The sequence below is a fragment of the Lynx canadensis genome, chromosome B1 (assembly GCF_007474595.2).
Source record: "Lynx canadensis isolate LIC74 chromosome B1, mLynCan4.pri.v2, whole genome shotgun sequence".
NCBI lineage: Eukaryota > Metazoa > Chordata > Mammalia > Carnivora > Felidae > Lynx > Lynx canadensis.
Window position 1 is genome coordinate 111,334,778 of NC_044306.2, and position 21,276 is coordinate 111,356,053.

The 21,276-nt window shown below is 36.1% G+C and overlaps 1 protein-coding gene across 3 annotated transcripts; it reads right to left on the reverse strand.

Moving 5' to 3' along the window:
• Window positions 1-257: 257 nt before the first annotated feature.
• Window positions 258-20,067, reverse strand: LARP7 (La ribonucleoprotein 7, transcriptional regulator). 3 transcript variants are annotated; one of them, XM_030313232.2, is made up of 13 exons: window positions 19,898-20,067; window positions 13,103-13,313; window positions 12,441-12,541; window positions 12,288-12,371; window positions 11,983-12,147; window positions 11,809-11,902; window positions 11,385-11,738; window positions 11,145-11,289; window positions 9,329-9,477; window positions 8,420-8,538; window positions 5,172-5,331; window positions 4,872-4,963; window positions 258-881 (listed from the first exon to the last, which is right to left on the reverse strand). In XM_030313232.2, exons 2-13 carry the CDS (start codon window positions 13,302-13,304, stop codon window positions 801-803), a joined length of 1,746 nt encoding a protein of 581 aa, XP_030169092.1. In that variant the 5' UTR covers window positions 13,305-13,313; window positions 19,898-20,067; the 3' UTR covers window positions 258-800. The 3 variants fall into 3 exon arrangements, with proteins under 3 accessions (XP_030169092.1, XP_030169094.1, XP_030169095.1); XM_030313234.1 differs by having other exon boundaries at window positions 11,385-11,735; window positions 19,898-20,045; XM_030313235.1 differs by lacking the exon at window positions 12,288-12,371 and having other exon boundaries at window positions 19,898-20,046.
• Window positions 20,068-21,276: the final 1,209 nt, after the last annotated feature.

Sequence of the window (21,276 nt, forward strand, 5' to 3'; positions counted from 1 at the left end):
ATGAACCCCATGGCTGTTTTTAATATTCTGATAGGGGATCAAGATGCCAGTCATGAAAAGGCCCTGTAGATTCAGTTCTGAGAAGGACTTAAAATACTCCAGTCTGCCACTTTCCTGAATAAAATGATAGAGTTCAGTTATGCCCAAGGCTGATTCTGAGAAGATGGTTTTTCTCCCTGTGTTCAGAGCATCTGGTACATTTTACTTTGGTTAAGCAAAATAAAATGTTTAACTTCATTTATGAAAAACAAACTCAATACTTTTAAAAGTTTAATATTTTAATTGGACAGTTCATATGGCCTATTCAGTGGAAGCTCAGATAAGCAAAGTGCAATGAACAGAATGAAGTATCACACATAAGTCTCTGTATAAGTCAACATGAAAAGATATCCTAGATATTTGAAATGGAAAAAGCAAACTATAAAACAAGTACAGTGAGTCTACTGTCAAACAGATTTTCTTAAACTATTTGTGTAGTATTATTTTTGCAAATATTTTGTTTTTTGTAATATAAAAACAACAAAATCAATGATAATGTTCAAAACATTTACTAATTATTTTGAGGTTGATTTGTAGAAGATAATTTCAGCAAATAAGACGTTTAATGTAAAACTGTGGGTATACAATGTACTTGTCTCAAAAAAAAGTCTTATTTACAAGTTAAGGAACAAAGGTATTTTTTTTAATTAACGTAGGTTTCAGAAAAACATTCTTTATTATTGACTACCATAATAAAATGGATTTCCTAAGAAAAGTTCAAGTAATCATTGAAATCTTAAGAGGTGAACCAAAAGTGTTTTTTAATCATATTCAGAAAATCTAATATGTTTACTTGCTTGTTGAGTCTTTGCCAGTCTAATCTTCTCAGCTTTGGTGATTAACTATGGAGAAAGAAATTAGAAATCAGAAATCTTAAAAAGATAATTACGACTAGAAAAATCAGGTTGAATAAAAATTTTTTAAAAGAGGGAAAGGTAGACAAAAGACATAAATTAAGCGTAGCTCAAATCAATATAGAAAGAACTGTTCAGGATTATGGCTTATTAAGTATAATAGATAATAAATCTTAGAATTACCTAAAACACTCAAATTTTAGTTTCACATTACTAAAAAAATTTCAGTTGAAAACAGCCACTCCATGCTGACAATTTTTTTTAACCTTTTAGGAGGGTTCAAGACCCATATTGGTTAGTTGTTTCATATCCCCTTGGACTTGAGTATTAATTACTAAGACATTTCTTAAAAGATATGTGGTCCTAAATAATTATATTGTGCATGCGAATTCATGCATTATTGGAATGAGACAATATATTTTGGTCTGAGTGCTACACAAAGGTTTGCTTACAAATCTGAAGATTAAAATATTCTACCTAGGGATCCACTCTTTTTAAAATTTTTTTTTTTTTCTTCAACGTTTTTATTTATTTTTGGGACAGAGAGAGACAGAGCATGAACGGGGGAGGGGCAGAGAGAGAGGGAGACACAGAATCGGAAACAGGCTCCAGGCTCTGAGCCATCAGCCCAGAGCCTGACGCGGGGCTTGAACTCGCGGACCGCGAGATCGTGACCTGGCTGAAGCCGGACGCTTAACCGACTGCGCCACCCAGGCGCCCCTTTAGGGATCCACTCTTAAGAGAACTTATTACTTACCACACCCTTACATAAATACTTTAATATTTTTAAAGGCAAATGAAATTGTATGGAATGTAGAAGACCGTTTAAGATGTCTAAATATTCCAAAAGTTTTCTTGATGTAAAAATTTTAAATATCTTATTGTAGCTTTGGAGGAAATGAAAATCTTACTCCCTTAAAAAATAGATTCTAGGGGCTCCTGGGTGGCTCAGATGGTTGGGCATCCAACTTTGGCTCAAGTCATGATCTCATAGCTCATGGGTTTGAACCCCACATCAGGCTCTGTGCTGACAGCTCAGAGCCTGGAGCCTGTTCTGATTCTGTGTTTCCCTTTCTCTCTGCCCCTTCCCTGCTCGTGTTCTATCTCTCAAAAATAAACATCAAAAAATAAAAAATAAAAAAAATAGATTCTAGTAATTATTCACCAGTTTTGTTAAAATGTTTTGTGACTGTGGCCATTGGTAGGAAGTCACTTTTATTTATTGTTTAGTTTCTTAAAGTGTTTGCTTAATATTAAAAGTTTACTTAAAAGTTAAAGTAGAAGTCAGCATAGAGATAGACCGGCTACACAAGTTAAAAATACAAGTACTTAAAGACAAAAACTCAAAAGATGCCAAGGTCACCAAACAGTCTGTTTATGATAGAAAACAGTAATAGCCACATGAGGACCACATTCACAAAAGTCATCAGCAAAGCCAGAACCAGGGTTTATATCTATGGAAGTAAAGGTTTATGGGATATATTTAAGATTTTATTACCATGGAAATGAAATTAGGGTGCCCCTGTATTTGTTGTTTTTGTACAAAGTCACTTCAAGATTAAACCAAAAGCCTGTTCCTCATTATAATTTCATGAATTCTGTCTTTACCTGTTGAATATCTGATATATCAGTAATCTGTAGAAAAAAGACCATGCTAACTAAATTTCAAATATGCTTTAAAAGCTAAGGATGAATGAGAAAAGACTTATGGTCTCCAGTAGCTGTTACTGAATTTTACCCACATGCTCAAAGTGATAGGGAAGACTACAAAGGCTACAAAGACTCGCCAGAAGGAATGAGCCCCTTTCTGGGGGATGCTTCCTCATCTTACTAATCTTTTGTGAGAATTTACCCATATTGATCTCTATATGTAAAAAATACTACCATGAGTATAAAACACCTTTTTTCTTCACCTATTCTCCTCTCTTAATATTGCATAAACTGACTGGGACTTAGGAAACTGTCCCTAGTTTCCTTCTGCTCCCCCGACATGAAAATGCAGAACGAAGATTCATTACCAGTGCTTTTCTTCCTTCGCTCATGGACCAAACACTACAATACTACTGGGAAACTTTGAACTGTCGTATCAGAAAAGCGCTAATGTCATACTTTTTTAGCCGCTAATTTTTTTCTAAATATTTAACTTCCGTTACTATGGTGCTTGCTCCCAGGGATCTAGCTGTAGTGGCCTCCTTCCCTTTAAGGCTTCTGTGCTTTCTGGTGCCTCTGCCTGGAAAGCTATGTATGCATTTAAGCTCTCCTGCTTGTATGCTCACTTTCCTAAGGTCTGCTCTAGTGTCGCTTTCACAGAGAACTTCCCAGAACCTCATGCGATGTAAAGATATCTCACAATACCCTTTAATTTGCTCTTTATACACAGCATTTGTCATCACCTGACCTAAACTGTTCATCTGCAAACTTCACGAAAACAGGGTATTTTGTTACTTGCAGCTATTTCCTAGAATGGTGGCTAACACAAATCAGCACTCAAAAAATATTAATTAAATGAATTATCAAAAAGGTAGACTGACATACTAATTACTGTGTTTTCTGAAAAGTATGTACAATACCCACTTTGTGTGGTACCTTATTTTAATTACATGACGGGAGCCAACTAGCTACTTTCACATCTTCAGCTAGAATCCTATACTATTTATCAAACAAATCATGCTAAGGACAAGACTGGTGGTGCAACAGATAAATGAGATCAGGAAAAAACTTTCCAACTCAGTAACAGAGGCACTCATTGTGTTCCAATGAAACTTATAAAATTCCCCAGTTATCGTTTATTTCCTTGCCTCAAGTTTATTTATGGAGATTGGATCTTTCTGAAAAACAAAACTAATTCCTAGTTTTAAAAACATATACGATTTAAATGAAATTTCACACCAATTAGAATGGTAAATACTATTTAACAAAGTGATTTCATTTTAGTTATGAGCTCTGGTTCAATGATTTTAACATTTAAATAATCTCAAGCAGGCTTTGAAATTACCACCTCTTAGACCTGAAAGAATCCTTAGGGAGGAAGGAGGACTTCCCACATTTCAGCAAATTCAGTCTGTATTCATGGAAACAGAATTAACAAAGACCAGTAGGAAACCTCCCTTCAAATCATCTTAAATTCCAGTGAATCCTAGGCAATGCAAGGCCAATGAAAAACACTCAACAAACCTAGCACACAGGAAGTATTATGATTTTAAGTGTAACCAGTCATAGAAGAATGCATATCTTTTTAGATTCTTATTTAATAATACACATTTAAAATTTTTATAATAGCATTAGTTATTATGTACCCTTAATTTGTCCTAAGCACTTAAAGATGTACTACTATTTATAATAATCTGACTAAAAAGAATAAATGTGACAGCACACAAGCAACAAGTATTAAATTACTCAGTATCATTTAAAATGAAATTATTGAAACAGAGTCTATTTTACATTATTTAAAGTATTTAAGCTTGTTTGTTTCACTTGTTGACTACTATAGAGAAAAAGGAATAAAGCTTATCATTGCTATAACAAACATTAGGCATAAAGTCTCCCAATCTTATCTGTGGGGGGTCATATCTTAAAAAACTACACTCTTAAATACATTGTGTTTTTACCATTAAGACAATCTTTAAATAATCATTTACTACCAAACTATGATACATAGCAGCCAGAATTCAACATTGTTGAAATTAAACTGCTACTAACAGGTACAATAAAAGAAAGGAAAACAAGAAAACTCTAAATTAAAATTATGTACCCTGTGGGGAAAATAATTCTAATTTCGTATATTTCAAAATCCAGAGAAACAAGTATTGTCTCTCACAATTTAAAATGCAGTATACACCATGTAAATCTTTATCGTATATAGGAAAACCAAGGTTATTTTTGGACTACACATTACTGACTTCCAGAAAACATTCAACCTATTATATTTAAGCTATCAAACAACTATAACAACAAAAAACAAAAAAATGAATTGATTACCTTCTCAGTGCCTCTCTTCTTTTCACGAGGCTGATTAAGTTTGGCCTGCCTATCTACCAAAATCTTCTGCCAATACCTCTGCTCATGATCACCTTGAAAACAAACAAAAACAGTAATCACTGATACAAATGACGAAACATATTCAAGGCATTAATCACACTTCAATAATAAATCTATAGTTGTCTGATTAAATACTTTGTACATGCTAGAATATGAATAAAAAGTTTATTAATCAAAATCAGAAAACACAGTACAATCACCTCTAAGTAAGAGTTATTAAAAAAGACTCTGACGTTTTACCAGAAAGGATCTCGAGATTCCAGCAGTGTTTCTTTTTAATTTCCATATATGCGTTTATTACTGCTTGAGCATCCTCAGGGGTTTTAAACCTAGCATGGCATTCTGTATCTCCTTCTAGCAAGTCCACATAAACAACTTCTGAGATTGCTGCCAAAGTATCCTGCATTAGAGTTTAGAAAGATTTTACATAAATAATAGAAATGTTTGATAATAATTCTAAAATTATTCCCATGGTTGTGTTAGAATGTGTTACATAAATAAGCCGTATCCAGTTTAAAATGAGGAGTAACTATCCTACTTATCATACACAGGGGTGCCTGGCTGGCTCAGTCAGTACAACAGTTAGGTGACTCTTGATCTAGGGGTTTTGAGTTCGAGCTTCATGTTGAGGGTAGAGATCATTTACATAATCTGGGCTAGAACTCACAACCCCAAGATCAAGAGTCATAAACTCTCTTGACTGAGCCAGCCACACACCTCTAAAATATACACAAATACTCTTAAAATTGACTTGGACAAAGTTGAAAACTCTAATCAAACCCTTTTTTTCAATCACAATCTTAGAATATTAACTAGAATAGGACTACTACAGAGAGACAACAGATTTATAGAGCAGGATGTACAAATAATTTCCCCTAGCCCCCACATCAAGAAGGGGATTACAAGTCACGGTATAGTTAAAATAAGGAATACAATTAAAAACAAACAAAAAACCCAGAATGGATTGGGGGAGAAGGTGCGCTTCCACTTATCTGTACAAAATCCCTTATGACTTAAAATATATGAAAAAAAATTCAACTTTTTCTAACAACTTGTGAAAAAAAACATTTCATGGGAGCCTACAAAAATCCTAGGTTCCTGGGTAGATCTATGGGAATATAGCTCAAGAGTTCATACTTTCTGATGAAATACCTCAACAATCTCTTCTAAACAAGTTGTGGTCCCCCAGCAAGGAAAAGTTTTACCTATAATGCCTGCTGTGAGGGCAAATTAACAAGATTCCTGCATTCCTAACCATTTCTTCCCAGCATGTTCTGTGGTGTAAACAATGCAATTATGCAAGAATGTTATATAATTCTTCATTCATCAACTTCCATTCAGAAAACCAAAGAAATTACTAGAGATTCCCAACTTAAAAAAAAAAAGCACTTTACGCATCTGGCTTTACTTTTGACCCAAATTTCAAGCCTCAAAGAATTTAGATTACTTTTAGATGTTGGATTTTTAAGGTCTGAATTCTGTAACTGAGCAGTATTCTGGAAATATTATTTCACCCACAATATAAGAAAAGTTTATTAGTTAATAATAAAGAATAAGCAATAAAAACCTGAGAAGCCAGGGAGTAAGTATTAACTCAACCCTACTCTTAGCATATTGCCTATCTCAAAATTGGCACTTACTGATTGCTAATTACATGAAAAAAATAGAACTGGAGGGAAATATACTTGCCAATTCTTTCCACTTGTACTTGAGTACTAAATTTAGAAAGCAAGACAAATAATTGGTATGAAGTTAATGAAATGTGAATATATTAACTGGTAGTGTTTTGTAACTGACTTACCAGATAGACCCGATTACTACAATTCAAAATATTACCTATATATCCATTATAATGTTAGGCTAATCCCAGGACTTAAAACCATTCCTTAAAATGATAAATTAGCCTGGTAATCACATGGGCAAGTTAAATAGCAGTAAATAACATAATAACTCAATTTTTGTTCCGGCAAAATTTAAGTAACTACTAACTTTTAACAATGTTATGATTTTGTAAGTAATTTATAACTGATATACTTATCTTTTAGATAACAAAAGCTCTTTGATGAATATTACTGAATCTATGTTATTTCAAACAACAAACTTTTTCTAATTTTTCTTTTAAATCTTTTGCAACCTAATTCATTTACATCCTCAGTTTTTTACCTTTCTGATCTGAAATTCTGTATTGTTACCATACTCTGAAATATAAGTTGGTAATACCAATTTGGGATTCACCAAATCCCTCATCAACATCTTAAAGAGAATCTAAATTTATGTTAGTGACAGCTACAGGATTTTACAGGAAACAGGATTTCAGATAAAGTGTTCACAAGCTTATTTCAGTGAGCAACATCAATGGTCATGCAAGTTAAAAAATGTGACTGGTAGGAGTCTATGCAAAATCAAAACAACATACTAGATGACGATGAATGTCAGCATAACAATTGAAAATATATTTGCTATGAAAATATATATGCTATTTTACATAGGAATATGTCAATAAGAAAGAAATATGGTTGTGCTGTTACAAAAGGCTGTTAGAAGATCAAATAGATAAAGTGAAAAAAGATTGCAGAGCAATAGATATAACAATGTGTACTGTAAATTATATAGGACTCCGTATTTATTTGTACACGCATACAAAATTTTTGTAGCTTTTCAAAATATTTTACACTTTTCTGTAATTGTTTCACAGTTTTTTAAATTGTTTCACATTTTTAAACAATCAGTGCAGACTGAAAATAGCAAAAAAAATTAATAAATAATATTAACAAAACCTTTTTTCTCCAAAAAAATCTTTCATTTCTTCCAGGAAAAAATTTCAATTTCCAAGAGGATTAACAGACAAAATTACTAAATTTACATTAAGTTAAAAAATATGCATATGATATCCCCTTTGTTCCAAAATAGCTGTGACTTTCTTTAGGTCACAAAATCTTTTGGGAATCTATTGGAAGTTAAGAGCTCTAATGAAAACGAATTATGTTCGCTACAAAATCAGACAACAACAGACGATTAAAAATTCGTAATAACTTCAGACCAACTCTAACGCTGACTAGATATTTAATACATTTGAGCATGAAATATTTTCTAAAATAAATTTTCTCTGAAAATAGATGTCCCTTTAAAGGAATACCAGGAAAGCATTTTACTAATTTATTCTTTTAAGTTATAATGACTATAGTAAGGCTTACTCATTCAACTACTCAATCAACCGTTAACGGCACCAATAAAAATAAGCCAAGTGCAGTTCTATAGAAAGATGTTTTAAACTAAGCTTACTGCAAATTTCATCTAGCAGGGAATTTCAGACTTCAGATTTTGCTTCAAATACAAGAGTTACGGTAGAATCAAATCTAGACATAGTTTATTGCAGAGGAACAAATTCTAATTTTACTTGCTTTGTTTTCCATATGCAAAACATTTTCACATGGGGAAGTTTTAAAAAGGAAAGAGCAACAACTATCCTCAACACACAAAAGCATTACCCTGACTTGTTTCCTGCCAGGCAGAGGCTCAGTGCTAATGATCTTCACAATCACGCCACTGACAAACTGTGGTCCTGTTGCATTAACCTTTTCCTGGGGACAACACTCTTCACTGTTTGCTGTTGATTTGAAAAGGAAAGAGAAATAAGCCTCTTACACTCAGTAATTTAGTAGGCCCACTTTAGAAGAACAACAGTAATTTCTTCAGCTGATTTAAGTAACCAATTTCAATTTACTTAATGTAACTGTAAAATAAGTTATTCTGGTGTCATACTGCTTACTGCAGATTACCATGAATAAAAATACCCAAACCTTTACTACTCTAATTGCAGAGCCTGGTTAGAACACTTGTAAAACCTTAGAAAAACTCCCCCTTTTTCTTAACCAAATAATAGAGTACTTTACTTGGTAAACAGCCACAGAACAGTATGTTAAGAACATTCAACAAACATTATGATTAAAATGTGAAAATTTAAGATTTTCAATTTGTAAGAATTCCAAATATGTCCTAATAGGATAAAATTACAGATGGAAATTGTAATTTTTGTTTCTACAAACTTGCTCAATTGATAGACACTCATCACTAATTCTGATTAATAAAAACTGTAGAGAAAACTTAAGTAAAAAAGACACTTTCTTTTTTCTTTTTTTTATTTTTTTAAATGTCAAGGGCTTGAATTACAAGGGGCTTGAACATAGGACGCAGATCCAGAGACCCATGTTCTACTGAACCAGCCAGGTGCCCAGAAAAACAGGAGTCATGAAAACGAGCACTTCAAATATTCTTATATCAAAAATAAATTGCACATTTATGTTTTTAGAAATTAAGGTTTATCCTGTAACTCAGAAATAGTACATTAGTATATAAACACAATACAATACTACAAAAACTATTATAGTGGTATTTACTTTTTTCATTTTCTATTCCAGAGTTAGGAGCTACTCCATTTGTTTCCATTTTTGACTCCGATTTTATTTGGGATATTGTTTTTTTTAAAGAAGACATGCTGGCTTTTTGCAGTGCTAAATACTCTTTTTTCAAATCCATCCATTCGCTCCTGTAACGAAAAGAATGTACTTTTGAAATAGTGAAAAAAGATGGTCAAATAAAAAGTTATTATCAAAGTATATACATTCACAGTGCCTTGTAATTTTTTCCTTCTTCAAACACATACGTTCACACTACTTCTGGAGTCCTAAGTCCATCCAGTAAATATATAAAGGGGAGTTCCATCTGACACAACATTCAGATTAAATGTTTTAAATTTGACAATTCATTTCCTGAGTATGTTTCAAATATTTTCATTTATGAAAATAAAAGTTTTGAATTAATTAACTAGTAACAATTAGTCATCACTAGGGGGAAAATGGCAGATTACTATTAAGAGATTATTTGTTAAACTGCTTCCAATTTGGGAGATAACATTCCTTAGCATTTACTTGACTCAAAAGGAATTTCTAAGAAGAAAAAAAACGCCCCATGGAAGCAATTTATTTATTTACATGCATTTAACATGTAGATGTTTCTTCAAACAGCTAGAGCTCCTCCAGATAGAAACACAATGCCTCTCCAGGCTCCACAGAAGCACTCATTGTTACTCTAATCTATGCCATCAAACAAGCAGATAGGGTTTTTTTTTTTTTTTTTAAAGAGGATATCTTGTGGTAATGGTCTTAGCTGTTATTATTGACATCTGTATACTTCAAAAAAAAAAAAAAAAGTATCCAGACCCACCCAGGATCATACATTCCCAGAGAGCTGATACATTAGAATAACAAAAACCTCTTGTAATGATTCTCTGAGATAAAAAGGCAAGAGGAATTCAGCAGTTAAGAATAGTATAAATACAAGTGCCTGAAGTCCTTGCCTTTTAACCTTCAAGAGGAGGACAGGGCACTTCGAGAGTACAATTCAAGAAGGATCAGAAAAACTTTCTTGGCTAAGGTATGGTTTTTTGCCTTTTCTTTTCTTTTCCTACATGGCTTCCGCTTCTTGTGTGGATGGACTCCCTTTAACTTTAACATGGAAGTACTTTCTTTGACTTTTAAATAGTAAGTGCTTCCATGTTTTAGTAGAAGTGAATCCAAATCATTCCTCTGAATGTAACAAGGCAAGTTCCTTATATAGCCCAAGGGGAGCCCCTTTGCTTTAACATGGGGGTACCTGCTGTGTAAAACAAAAGTAAGTGCTTCCATGTTTCAGTGGAGGTGTTCCCAAATGGACACAACTTTTATCTTGATCCGGCATCTTCTAAGCTTATTTTACAGGTTAAGGAATGGTAACTTTTTCACATTTTTACAAGACTGGGCTCCCCACCACTTAAACGTGGATGTACTTGCTTTGTATCTAAAAAAGTAAGTGCTTCCATGTTTTAGTGATGGTAAGTCTTACTTTTACATTTTAGAAACTTACAAGGCTTAAGCCTCACCGAAATGACCATCTATGGTATATTTAAGCTGTACCCTTAAAACTGTTAAGGAACGCCCTCTACTTTAACATGGAGACACTTGCTGTGACATGATAAAAATAAGTGCTTCCATGTTTTAGTGTGGTGGTTCCTTTCAAATCCTCAACTGCCTTATATCCATTATGTGTGCAGATCTTGGCTACATGCCATGACTGTTGCTAATATGCAACTCTGTTCAATACAAATTGGAATTGCACTTTAGCAATGGTGATGGCGTGTGCCAATTTTCAACTACAGAATCTGTATCATCTACTTACTTTGAAAGTACTCTTAAGGGTATAACCTCTTCTCCCATTTTGTGCCTCTCTTTGTGTTTTTTCTTATGCTTCCTTTTTGCTTTTAAAAGGGATCCATCTTTTACATCTCCAGTATCCTTTTCCTCTTCAGTAGAGACTTCTAAATCTTAATATCAAAAAGTTAACTTTAGGTAAATAAGCATTTCTTAATCTCTCATTTTAATTTAATTGTAGATAAATTAACCTTGAAGTTGTCAATACCTTTGTTTTCTTTGGGAACCTCTACGTCTTCTTTTTTAATGTTGTCTTTCTGCGTTATTTTCTTTACTTTTAACCTGGGAGTTGGGTGTTCTGCTTCTTCAGAGATACTTCTCTTCCTCTTCCCCGTTCTGACTGAAGGTAAGCTGGATGCTTCTGCTCTTTCCCGTTTTTTCTTTTTCTTTGACGGTGGCTTCTGGGGTTCAGTAATCTCTACTTCAGATCCCTCAGATGTGGTCCTGGATCTTTTCATTTTTCCTACAGTCTCTTTACTTGTGTCAATGTTTGACTCTTTGGTCTGGATATTGTCCTCTTTCTTCATTCGGCCTTTCTTCTTCTTCTTCTTTTTCTTTTCTTCTGTAACAATGTTATCATTAGTGTTCATTTTAATTCAACTACGTTTACTTAAATATCAATATTAAGTTACCTGATACTCCAAGGACAGGAATAGGCTTATTTTTTACTGTCTTAGGAAATATGCCAGGTTTTCTTGGTGCTTCTTCTGGTGGGTTGTTAAGAAACTGAAAACCAATAAAATTTTGTTACTATTTAAAAACACTTGCTAATTGTTTTTGCTTTTCTTTTTAGGTTCGGGACCTACCTCAATAGCTTTTGCTGCTTGTTCTTTTGTTTCAAATTCTACAAAGGCAAATCCCTTTGGATCTCCAGTAGATTTATAATGTGGTATACTTATATAAACAACATTGCCACATTTCCCAAATACTCTTTCAATCCAGCTGTGATTAACATTTTTGGGAAGTAATTCCTATAAGTGAGAAGCAATATTAAAATAGAAGTACTTTTTCAGGGTCAATAAATTTTTACTTGTAAAGTTAGAATGTTTCTGTCATTCTTTTGAATGCCAGCACTGAGCTTTTAGAAAATAAGGTCTCACCACATACATACCACATACACTGTCCGCTCATCCTCATCTTTTGGTCGTTCACCTAAAGGCTTTTTTCTCCTGATTCTGGTGCCTTCTAAATCCAGCTATGAAATAGTTACATGAGATTAATAACTGACATAATAATTCCATGATATAGTTGTAATAATTCTTACCTCTACAACAGATGAACTTTTCAGTGCTCTGGCTATTAACTTTCCATCTGTGGTCAATTTTTTCATTTTGTTGAAAGACACAAGAAGTGATATATCAACATCTAATGGAAATGCATAAGTTAGTATTACAGAGAATAATTGCATTTTGGTAAAAAAATTAATCACATTTCCCTCCTTTCAAAATTAATTAGTAAAAAATGCCTTATGAGAATTAATGCACTAAGCAGACAGCATTCAAGAAAACTCAAAAAACACTGAAAACTTTGCTCTACCCACTGAGCTTGCAAGAGCTCAACCACACAAACATGGAGCCTGGGTGGCTAGTTAGGTTAAGCCTCCGACTTTAGCTCAGGTCATAATCTGCTCTCAGCACAAAGCCTGCTTGTGAACGCGTGTCCCCATATCTCTGCTCTATCTCTAAGATAAAGAAAAAAATATAGGATGTGTGTCTCCAGAATTAACTGAGATCTTTGTCTTTTAACACTAGAAATCTCTTCTAAAGCAAAAGTGAGCTATAATAGTTTTCACGTGTAAAAACTAATGGATTTGTATGTATAGTATATGGTATATATCACAATACAAAACATGCTACCATTGTATTTATGGGAAACGTTGTACAAGTTTAAGGCAGTTCCATTCATTATACAGTGAAGTAAACTTACATCCATCTCTGGACTTTTCTATTTGTTCTCGAAGAAATCTATCCTTGTGAAGATTTGCATCTCCAAACCAGAAATCCACTTGCTTAGCAATATCTGCAAGCACTTGTTTAACTCGTGACCGTTTCTTTTTTTCTACTTCTTTTTTCTTTTCAGGGTTTTCTTCTTCCATTGCTTTTTCTTGATTTCCACTTTCAGCTTCCATTCCTGTGTACTGAAAAAAGGTTTATATCACATGTAATAATAGGAAAATATTTAGGTTACCCTTTTTATTGTCTGAAGGGTTAATAGACTCATTCAGCTGGCAGAGAACAAACTTGTAACACTTGTAATTAGCTGAGAAAACTTTCATTGTGTTTTTTTTTTTAATCTCTTACCTGTTCACTTTTCATTGGCCTTTTTACTTTCAAAATAATTTACAACCTATGTCATTAATTAGCTTAAGCTTTTGATGCATTTTAGTTCAGGGCCAGAATGTTCTAGTATAGCATAAAATCTCTACCAACATCTATATCTCACCAAGCTACACTTCTAAATCAGTATGTCAAATTATAAGATTAAAGTCTCAGACATTCTCCATCTTAACAAACTAAAAAATACAATCTCCAATGAAATAAGTTGATGTTGGTTTTGATTTTTAAGTGTTTTTGTTTTCAGTGTTTTCTTAAGTAATCTCTACACCCAAAGTGGGGCTTGGGGGCTTGAATTTACAATCCTGAGATCAAGAGTCCCATGCTCTATGGACTAAGCTAGCCATGTGCCCAGAAATGTTAATTTCTGTTCATTAGAAACAGAACTGGCTTTCTCTTTTCCAGGTGACCTTCCCATCCCAGTGCTTATTTCTTGGGACAGCAAACCTCTTTCCTTGAGTTACTTTGCATGTATCTTCTTTGTTATCTAGCTCTTCCTTAAAACCTGGTTATCTAGCTCGTCCTAAAACTGGTTTTCTAGCTCTTCCTAAAACCTGGCTGGCAAATCTTCAACTGAGGGCCTTCTGAATTTGCAGTTCCCTTCCAAACACTTGCTGCCTAGATAACATGGCTTGCTCCCTCACTTGCTAAAGTCTTGTTCAAATGTCACTTCATTTAAAACTGCAAATTTCTGGATACCTGTATCTCCCTTGCCTTACTTTTCCTTCATTGCACTTATCTTCTAACATTATTGTACATTAAAAAAAAATGCTTATTTATTTGTTTTTAGGAGTGGTGAGGCAGAGAGAGAGGGAGATAGACAATACTAGGGAAGCTCCTCAAAGCCTGACATGGGGCTCGAACTCATGAACCGTGAGATCATGACCTGACCTGGAAGTTGGATGCTCAACTAACTGAGCCACTCAGGTGCCCCTACTGTACATTTTTATTTATCCTTCCTAGAATGTAATATTAATGAAATCAGGTTTTTGTCTGTTTTGTTTACTGATGAATTCCCATTCCCTGGCACACAGTAGTCACTCAAAACTTTGTTGAATGAATTGTGGCCTCTTCACTGAACCACTAGAAGTACATACACAAAAAGAAGTAAATGAGCAAAGGCTTATTAAATCGGGCCTGCGGTGAGATTTATCTCTGTAACATAGTTTTCCCATATTTTATTTCCCAGGCTCCCATAACTGTTTTCTTGGGACACAGGAGAGTGAAGACATATGGGGAGAGTTTTATCTGATTGCACCAGGGTGGGAGCCACTATTGGTTGGTATGCAGGCCTTGGACCTATGCGACCAGAATGGCATACTAGATTGATAGGAAACAGGGGCTAAGGCTTTTACACATCAAGGTGACCTAAAACATTCTGGTCCGTTATCTATGGAAGTCACACATGTCTGTTGTAATGTAAAGGGGGGAAAAGTGGATTTGGATTAATTGCTCAGTTTGAGTAAGTGCTGGGGCCGAGACTCCAGATGAGATGAAGATGCTGTCCCTACTGTATCTTCTGTCTTTATCCTTCTTTAAAGCTCGGGGCGCCTGGGTGGCGCAGTCGGTTAAGCGTCCGACTTCAGCCAGGTCACGATCTCGCGGTCCGTGAGTTCGAGCCCCGCGTCGGGCTCTGGGCTGATGGCTCAGAGCCTGGAGCCTGTTTCAGATTCTGTGTCTCCCTCTCTCTCTGCCCCTCCCTCGTTCATGCTCTGTCTCTCTCTGTCCCAAAAATAAATAAAACGTTGAAAAAAAATTAAAAAAAAAAATAAAGCTCAGTGTACATAGTATTAAAGCCTATTTCTGTCTCTTTGGCCTGTCAGCTGGAATCAGTTACTGAGCACCAATGCTGCAGACAGTAATAGAAATAGAAAATGTGTTTCAAAGTGACACCCAGTAAGAGAGTACAAGCCATTAATGCATTTCACTTCAAATCTCCAACTAAACGTGCAATCTCACAAAAATCAGATGAGTATTTTGGCATTTTCAGAACAGGCTGGAGCTGACTGACCAAGTACCAATTTTGAAAATATACAAGTAATGAAGTATTTATTGAGATACATATAAAAGAGTTACTTGTCAGAATTAATCATTAAAAAAAAAAAAAAACAACCCAAAAACCAATCAGGTGTCATTTAGTGCTGAATAACCACATTCTTCAGCCCATCCTGTGAAGCTTCCCTTTCCATCATTCTAGTGAAACCGAAAACAGTGATCTCCACTGACTACTGGACCCCTAAGCAGCTCTTGCAGTCAAACTCCCTCTTTGAAAATATTTTCTTCATCTGGCTTCCAGGAGAGTTTTCCTCCTTCTCAATTTCCTTTTCTGGACCATTCTACTCTGTTCTACCTTTACATGCTACCCAGAATTGAATTCAGTCCTGGGCTCCCTTCTTATCTCCACACATATCCATCCTTTCTGAGGGTCCCAGGCTTTACGCTGTTTAGCTCTATGCTGATGTTTCACAAATCTATATTCTCCAGCCCTTACTTCTCCCATTAGCTCCCCCCATTCCAATATTCAATCATCCATTTGACATCTTCACTTATCTTCCTGAACTATATATATCTCATGTGGAAAATGGCAAAAACCGAACGCTCAAATTTTAACAAACCTCTTTTTGCCTTGTTTTCCCCATTCTGGAAAACACCAATCACAAAACTGTTGAGAGGAAAAATTCTGAAATCCTCCTTCTTTTCCTCATATACCACAACAAATTCATTAGCATTTTTGTTAGCTCTACCTTTATAAAATATATCCTGAATATGAATACTTTTCATTTATCACCTGGTTCATGCTATCATTGTGTCCTGTCTGAACTACTACAAGAACATAACTTGTGCTTGCTTCTACTCTTCTTCCATTATCACCAACTCTCCAGACAGCAGCCAGAATATGTAAACCAGAGATGTCAATATCTTGGACAAAGTCCTCCAAAGGATTTTTAATCACACTCAAAATCCAAAATCCATAGTATGCCTAAGCAGTATGCTCTCTAGCCTGGGGATATCTAACTTCATTTCTTAACAATTCTTTCCAACAGGTTCACTCCAACTACAACATATCATTCCTTAAACATGCTAAGGCCATTCCCATCTCAAGGCCTGTGCTCTTGCTGTTTACCTTCCCTGCCACATCGCAGGGATTACTTCCCTGTTCATTCAGATCTCCATAAATGTCAATTTCTCAAAAAGGCTTTCTTTCACTCAATCTAAGATATTCCTTACCTGGCAACTTTAACCCCACCTATCCCCTCTGTCACCACTTTGTATCCTTGTATCTTCTTGGAGTTATAATTTTATTGTCTGTCTACCCCACTAGAATGCAAAAAACTATGAAGGTAGGGACTTGAACTTGATCACAACCTAAGCATTTGTTAACTATTTAAAAGGATCTCTCATACACTGCAAAACGTTAAGCACTTCAAGTTCTTTTGAAAGGGGGTAGGATTATAATTTAAAAATACGCGGAAGCTAAAAATTATTACATAAGGATCCAATGTTAGCTTTCCTTTTTTTTTTTTTTATTTTTTAAAAAAAAATTTTTTTTTTCAACGTTTATTTATTTTTGGGACAGAGAGAGACAGAGCATGAATGGGGGAGGGGCAGAGAGAGAGGGAGACACAGAATCGGAAACAGGCTCCAGGCTCTGAGCCATCAGCCCAGAGCCTGACGCGGGGCTCGAACTCACGCACCGCGAGATCGTGACCTGGCTGAAGTCGGACGCTTAACCGACTGCGCCACCCAGGCGCCCCTTAGCTTTCCTTTTTGTAAAAACTCCAAATTAGTAAATGGCATACTATTAGCTCTCTAGTTCCTTTCCTTGTCAGAGCCACCATCTAAAGAAACAGTGGACAGAATTGCAGAAGTGAAGAAAGTCACGATTATCCCAAACCAGATTTTTCCTATCATTCTCATCTCAGAGACCCTCCTCATTCCTTTTCCTAAGGATTATTTTTGTGACCCGAATAATTAAGTTCCAAAACTCTTGCCTAGTGTGTATAACATATGTCTGCAATTTCGATTTTTAAAAAAAAAATTTTTTTTTAACGTTTTATTTATTTTTGAGACAGAGAGAGACAGAGCATGAACGGGGGAGGGGCAGAGAGAGAGGGAGACACAGAACCGGAAACAGGCTCCAGGCTCTGAGCCATCAGCCCAGAGCCCGATGCGGGGCTCGAACTCACGGACCGCGAGATCGTGACCTGAGCTGAAGTCGGCCGCTTAACCGACTGAGCCACCCAGGCGCCCCTGCAATTTCGATTTTAAGAAATATATCCTCTAGATAATCAAATACATCTCTGTTATTAGAGGAAGATATGGATGAAACATAAAGTAACAAGATAGGATTCAATTTAACTTTCCTATGCAATGGCTGCTAGAAAATCAGGAAGTTACACGGCAGTACTTTTGTCACAGTCTTGATTCTCTAACTCTACCTTCTCACTCCCTCCATAAAACGTAACCATTATTATTACCATTATTATTACCAACTTCTGGAAGGGCTCTTTCTCTCCTTCCAGTGTGTTCACAACTACTGTCACTATAATACAGGAACAGTTTATAAATGGTTCCAGAAGTCATCTATCCTTCTCAGAAGCTGTGTAACTTGTCCAAAACACAGATCTAATTTTATGATTTTAATGTTACAACTTTCAACATTAAAAATCCTTTAGCACTTTCTTACAATATGCAAGTTTAAAAAATTGGTAATAAAAAAATAAAAATTAAAAAATTGGTGATGAACCAGTGACATCTAACTGGCTTCTAAACAGGGGCTTAAGGAATAAAAGTTACTGTATGACAATGCCAGTTACTTTACATATATTGTTTTAAATCCTCAGTCACAATCGGGTAGTTTCTTCCAACTTGTTTTGACACAGGCTTAAAGGTGAAGTGAATTGGCCCGAAACTAGCTAGGTAAACAAGTTCTGGTAAATTCGACTCCTATTAGTAGAACCTCTTGTAGTCTGTCATCATTCATTCTATCTTCTGACTCAGATATTCTTAACCTAAAGTCCAGGGAATTTTGGATGGGTTTCAAACATTCTTGTCAATTTCATGAAATTGTTAAAAGATACATTTTAAAAAGAGAAATCTAAATATGTGAATATAAAATGAATACACATCAAATATTTTAAGTAATAAATCACGGAACTAGTTAAGTAGGATTTTTTATGTGTGTGTTCTGTGTTAGGAAACAGTTAAGTATTAAAAACTAGCTCAGGGGGTGCAGAGCTGGCTCATTCAGAAGACCATGTGACCCTTAATCTCAGGGTCATGAGTTTAAGGCCCATGTTCGGTGTGGAGCCTACCTAAAACAAGATAAATAAATAATAAATTTAAAAAATTATATAAAATACCAAATCGAAGGAGAATTAAAATAAATAAGCAATGAGGAACACTGAAATGAATTTGTTAATAGGTGTAAAACTGGTTACGGCAGTAATTGCAAAATTAATTTAATTCCAAGACTAATTTCCATTATTATCGTTTTCTACAACTTACACAAAGTAAAATAACTCAATGACAACGAAAGAGATAACCTAGACAACACATACAATATAACGCTTCTTGGCCGTTTCAAGGTTCTTCATAATTTCCCTACAAAATTATACGCAAAATATTTGGACATGTACATGAATTTTCCTGGGAAACTCATCCATAGCTTTTATCGTTTTTGGAGGAAATGGTGTGTCAAAAACGTTAAGTTCTAGTCACGGCTGACCACCCAACGATACCAGAACTCCCTTGCCTGTGTGCAAGTTCTTTTTACCTTACTTGTCTTATAAACCTCTATTCAATTTTCAAGATCCACGTTAAATGGCATCTTACTCTCTATAGCTTTCCAAGACCACTTCTTCCTTAATTAACTGCTACCTTACTTTCCCTAAAGGGCATCTATGAACGCACTCAGTACACTTAACACTTCTACTTTGTTAGCTCCTCTCCGTAATTGATTTTCGACATCCTTTGATGACAAAAACTAGAATCCTGAAAAAGAAAATGACTTAACTTCACAACACAAGCCCTCACATTCGCTATCGTTTGGCCGCCAAGGCTCAGATCGACGAAGTAAGGTAATTTCCACTTTGGCTACGGCCCCCCTCAGCACCCGTCCTTTCGCAAGGACGTCGCCAAATGCTGGGCGGACCCCCAACCTCCCAACGCCGGACAATACGCGCCCCCAACCTCTGAAAACTGGAACTACAAGGGCTGCCAAAGCATTTCTGCGCGTGCGTAGAGAGAACTAGCACAAGCAAACTGATGGGTTTGCGGGAGGGGGCGAGGTGAGAAGAACGATAGATAAAATGGACTGCATGAAAAAAGAGAAACTGAGACCTCGCTCAACCTGACCAACACTATCTACAGTCTACTTGGAACTTACTCCGCTCAATTCCCAACACACAGGGCTGGGGACTGCGTCTTCCAACCTTTTCGTCTCTAGATCCTTATGGTCCGGGTTTCCGCGTCATAGGACGAGCGACACCGTTCTCCCGTACGCCTCGGAAAAGACGAGCACGGAGACCGCGCGTCCGTCGCTTACGTCACAAGCGTGAGCTGGCGCAGGGGGCGGGGCGTCGGAGTACGCGGCTGGCCTAGGCTCTCAGCGAAAAGTTTGGCGGTTTGAAAATGCTGCTTCTCGTGGGCGGGCCAAGCATTGGGTCCTGATTTGTTCCGGTCGCGGGCTAATGACGTCACAGTTTTTCGCGGGAGAAATTCGAAAGTGGATTTTATGCAATGGACGGGTGAAGTGTTTTCCCGGGATTGAGGGTGGATAGGCAAGGGGATTTTGAGCGAGAGGCAGCGTCACTGATTTAGGGCAAAGAGTTAAAAGAATCTGTTCCGCCAGAAGCGGACTGGTCCGGGTGCCGTGCGGACCACGTTTGGGTAGTGACTGTCGCAACTTGCTCCGAATCCCTGTAAAATTGCTGCCTCCTCTTCGCCGCGTTTCCAAGCCTCTGCTCTGCAGTTCCCGCATACGTGTAAGGACCAGGGAGGGTTTTTCTGTTTGTTTTTAGGACTGACAAAGGGTCAAGTCCTTTGTCAGTCTCATTGCCACTTGGTTAACACAGGATCATGGTAATTACTATCTTGGTAAATGAAGTGTGGGCTTCTTTTGGTTACTTGGACTGACTGGTTTCTTAAACAGGATATTGGGTTCGAGACTCCAACTTTTGAATCTGAACCATTTATGGATTCTAAAGGTCCTGCTTGTTCCAGAATAAAAGACCAAAAAAATCTTGTGGTACTTAAAAGGAAGTGGTACTCATTTTATTGAGAACACTGAATTTTATATATGAATGTACAAAGCAGTGTAAGGATATATGAGTATATATGTGTGTGGGGGGTGTGTTTGTATGTGTCTGGTTATATGATCATCCCACCATCTGAGGGCTCCATACCACTTTAAAAGTTTTCCACATTAAACTTTGACCCTTTAGTGGATCAACACTTGATGTGGTTAGATGAAGACTTTAAGGAATTTTTTTTTTCTTTTCAAAATGTTATGTAAATTATAGTTAATTAACATACAGTGCAATTTTGGTTTCAGGAGTAGAACTCCGTGATTCATCACTTGCATACAACACCCAGGGCTCTTCACAAATGCCCTCCTTGGTACCCATCATGCATCTACTGTCCCCCACCTTCCTCCCTCCATCAACCCTCAGTTTGTTTTTTATCCTTAAGAGTCTCTTATGGTTTGTTTCCCTTTTTTCCCCCCATCCTGTAAGTCTCTGACTGACTTATGTGGCTTAACGTAAT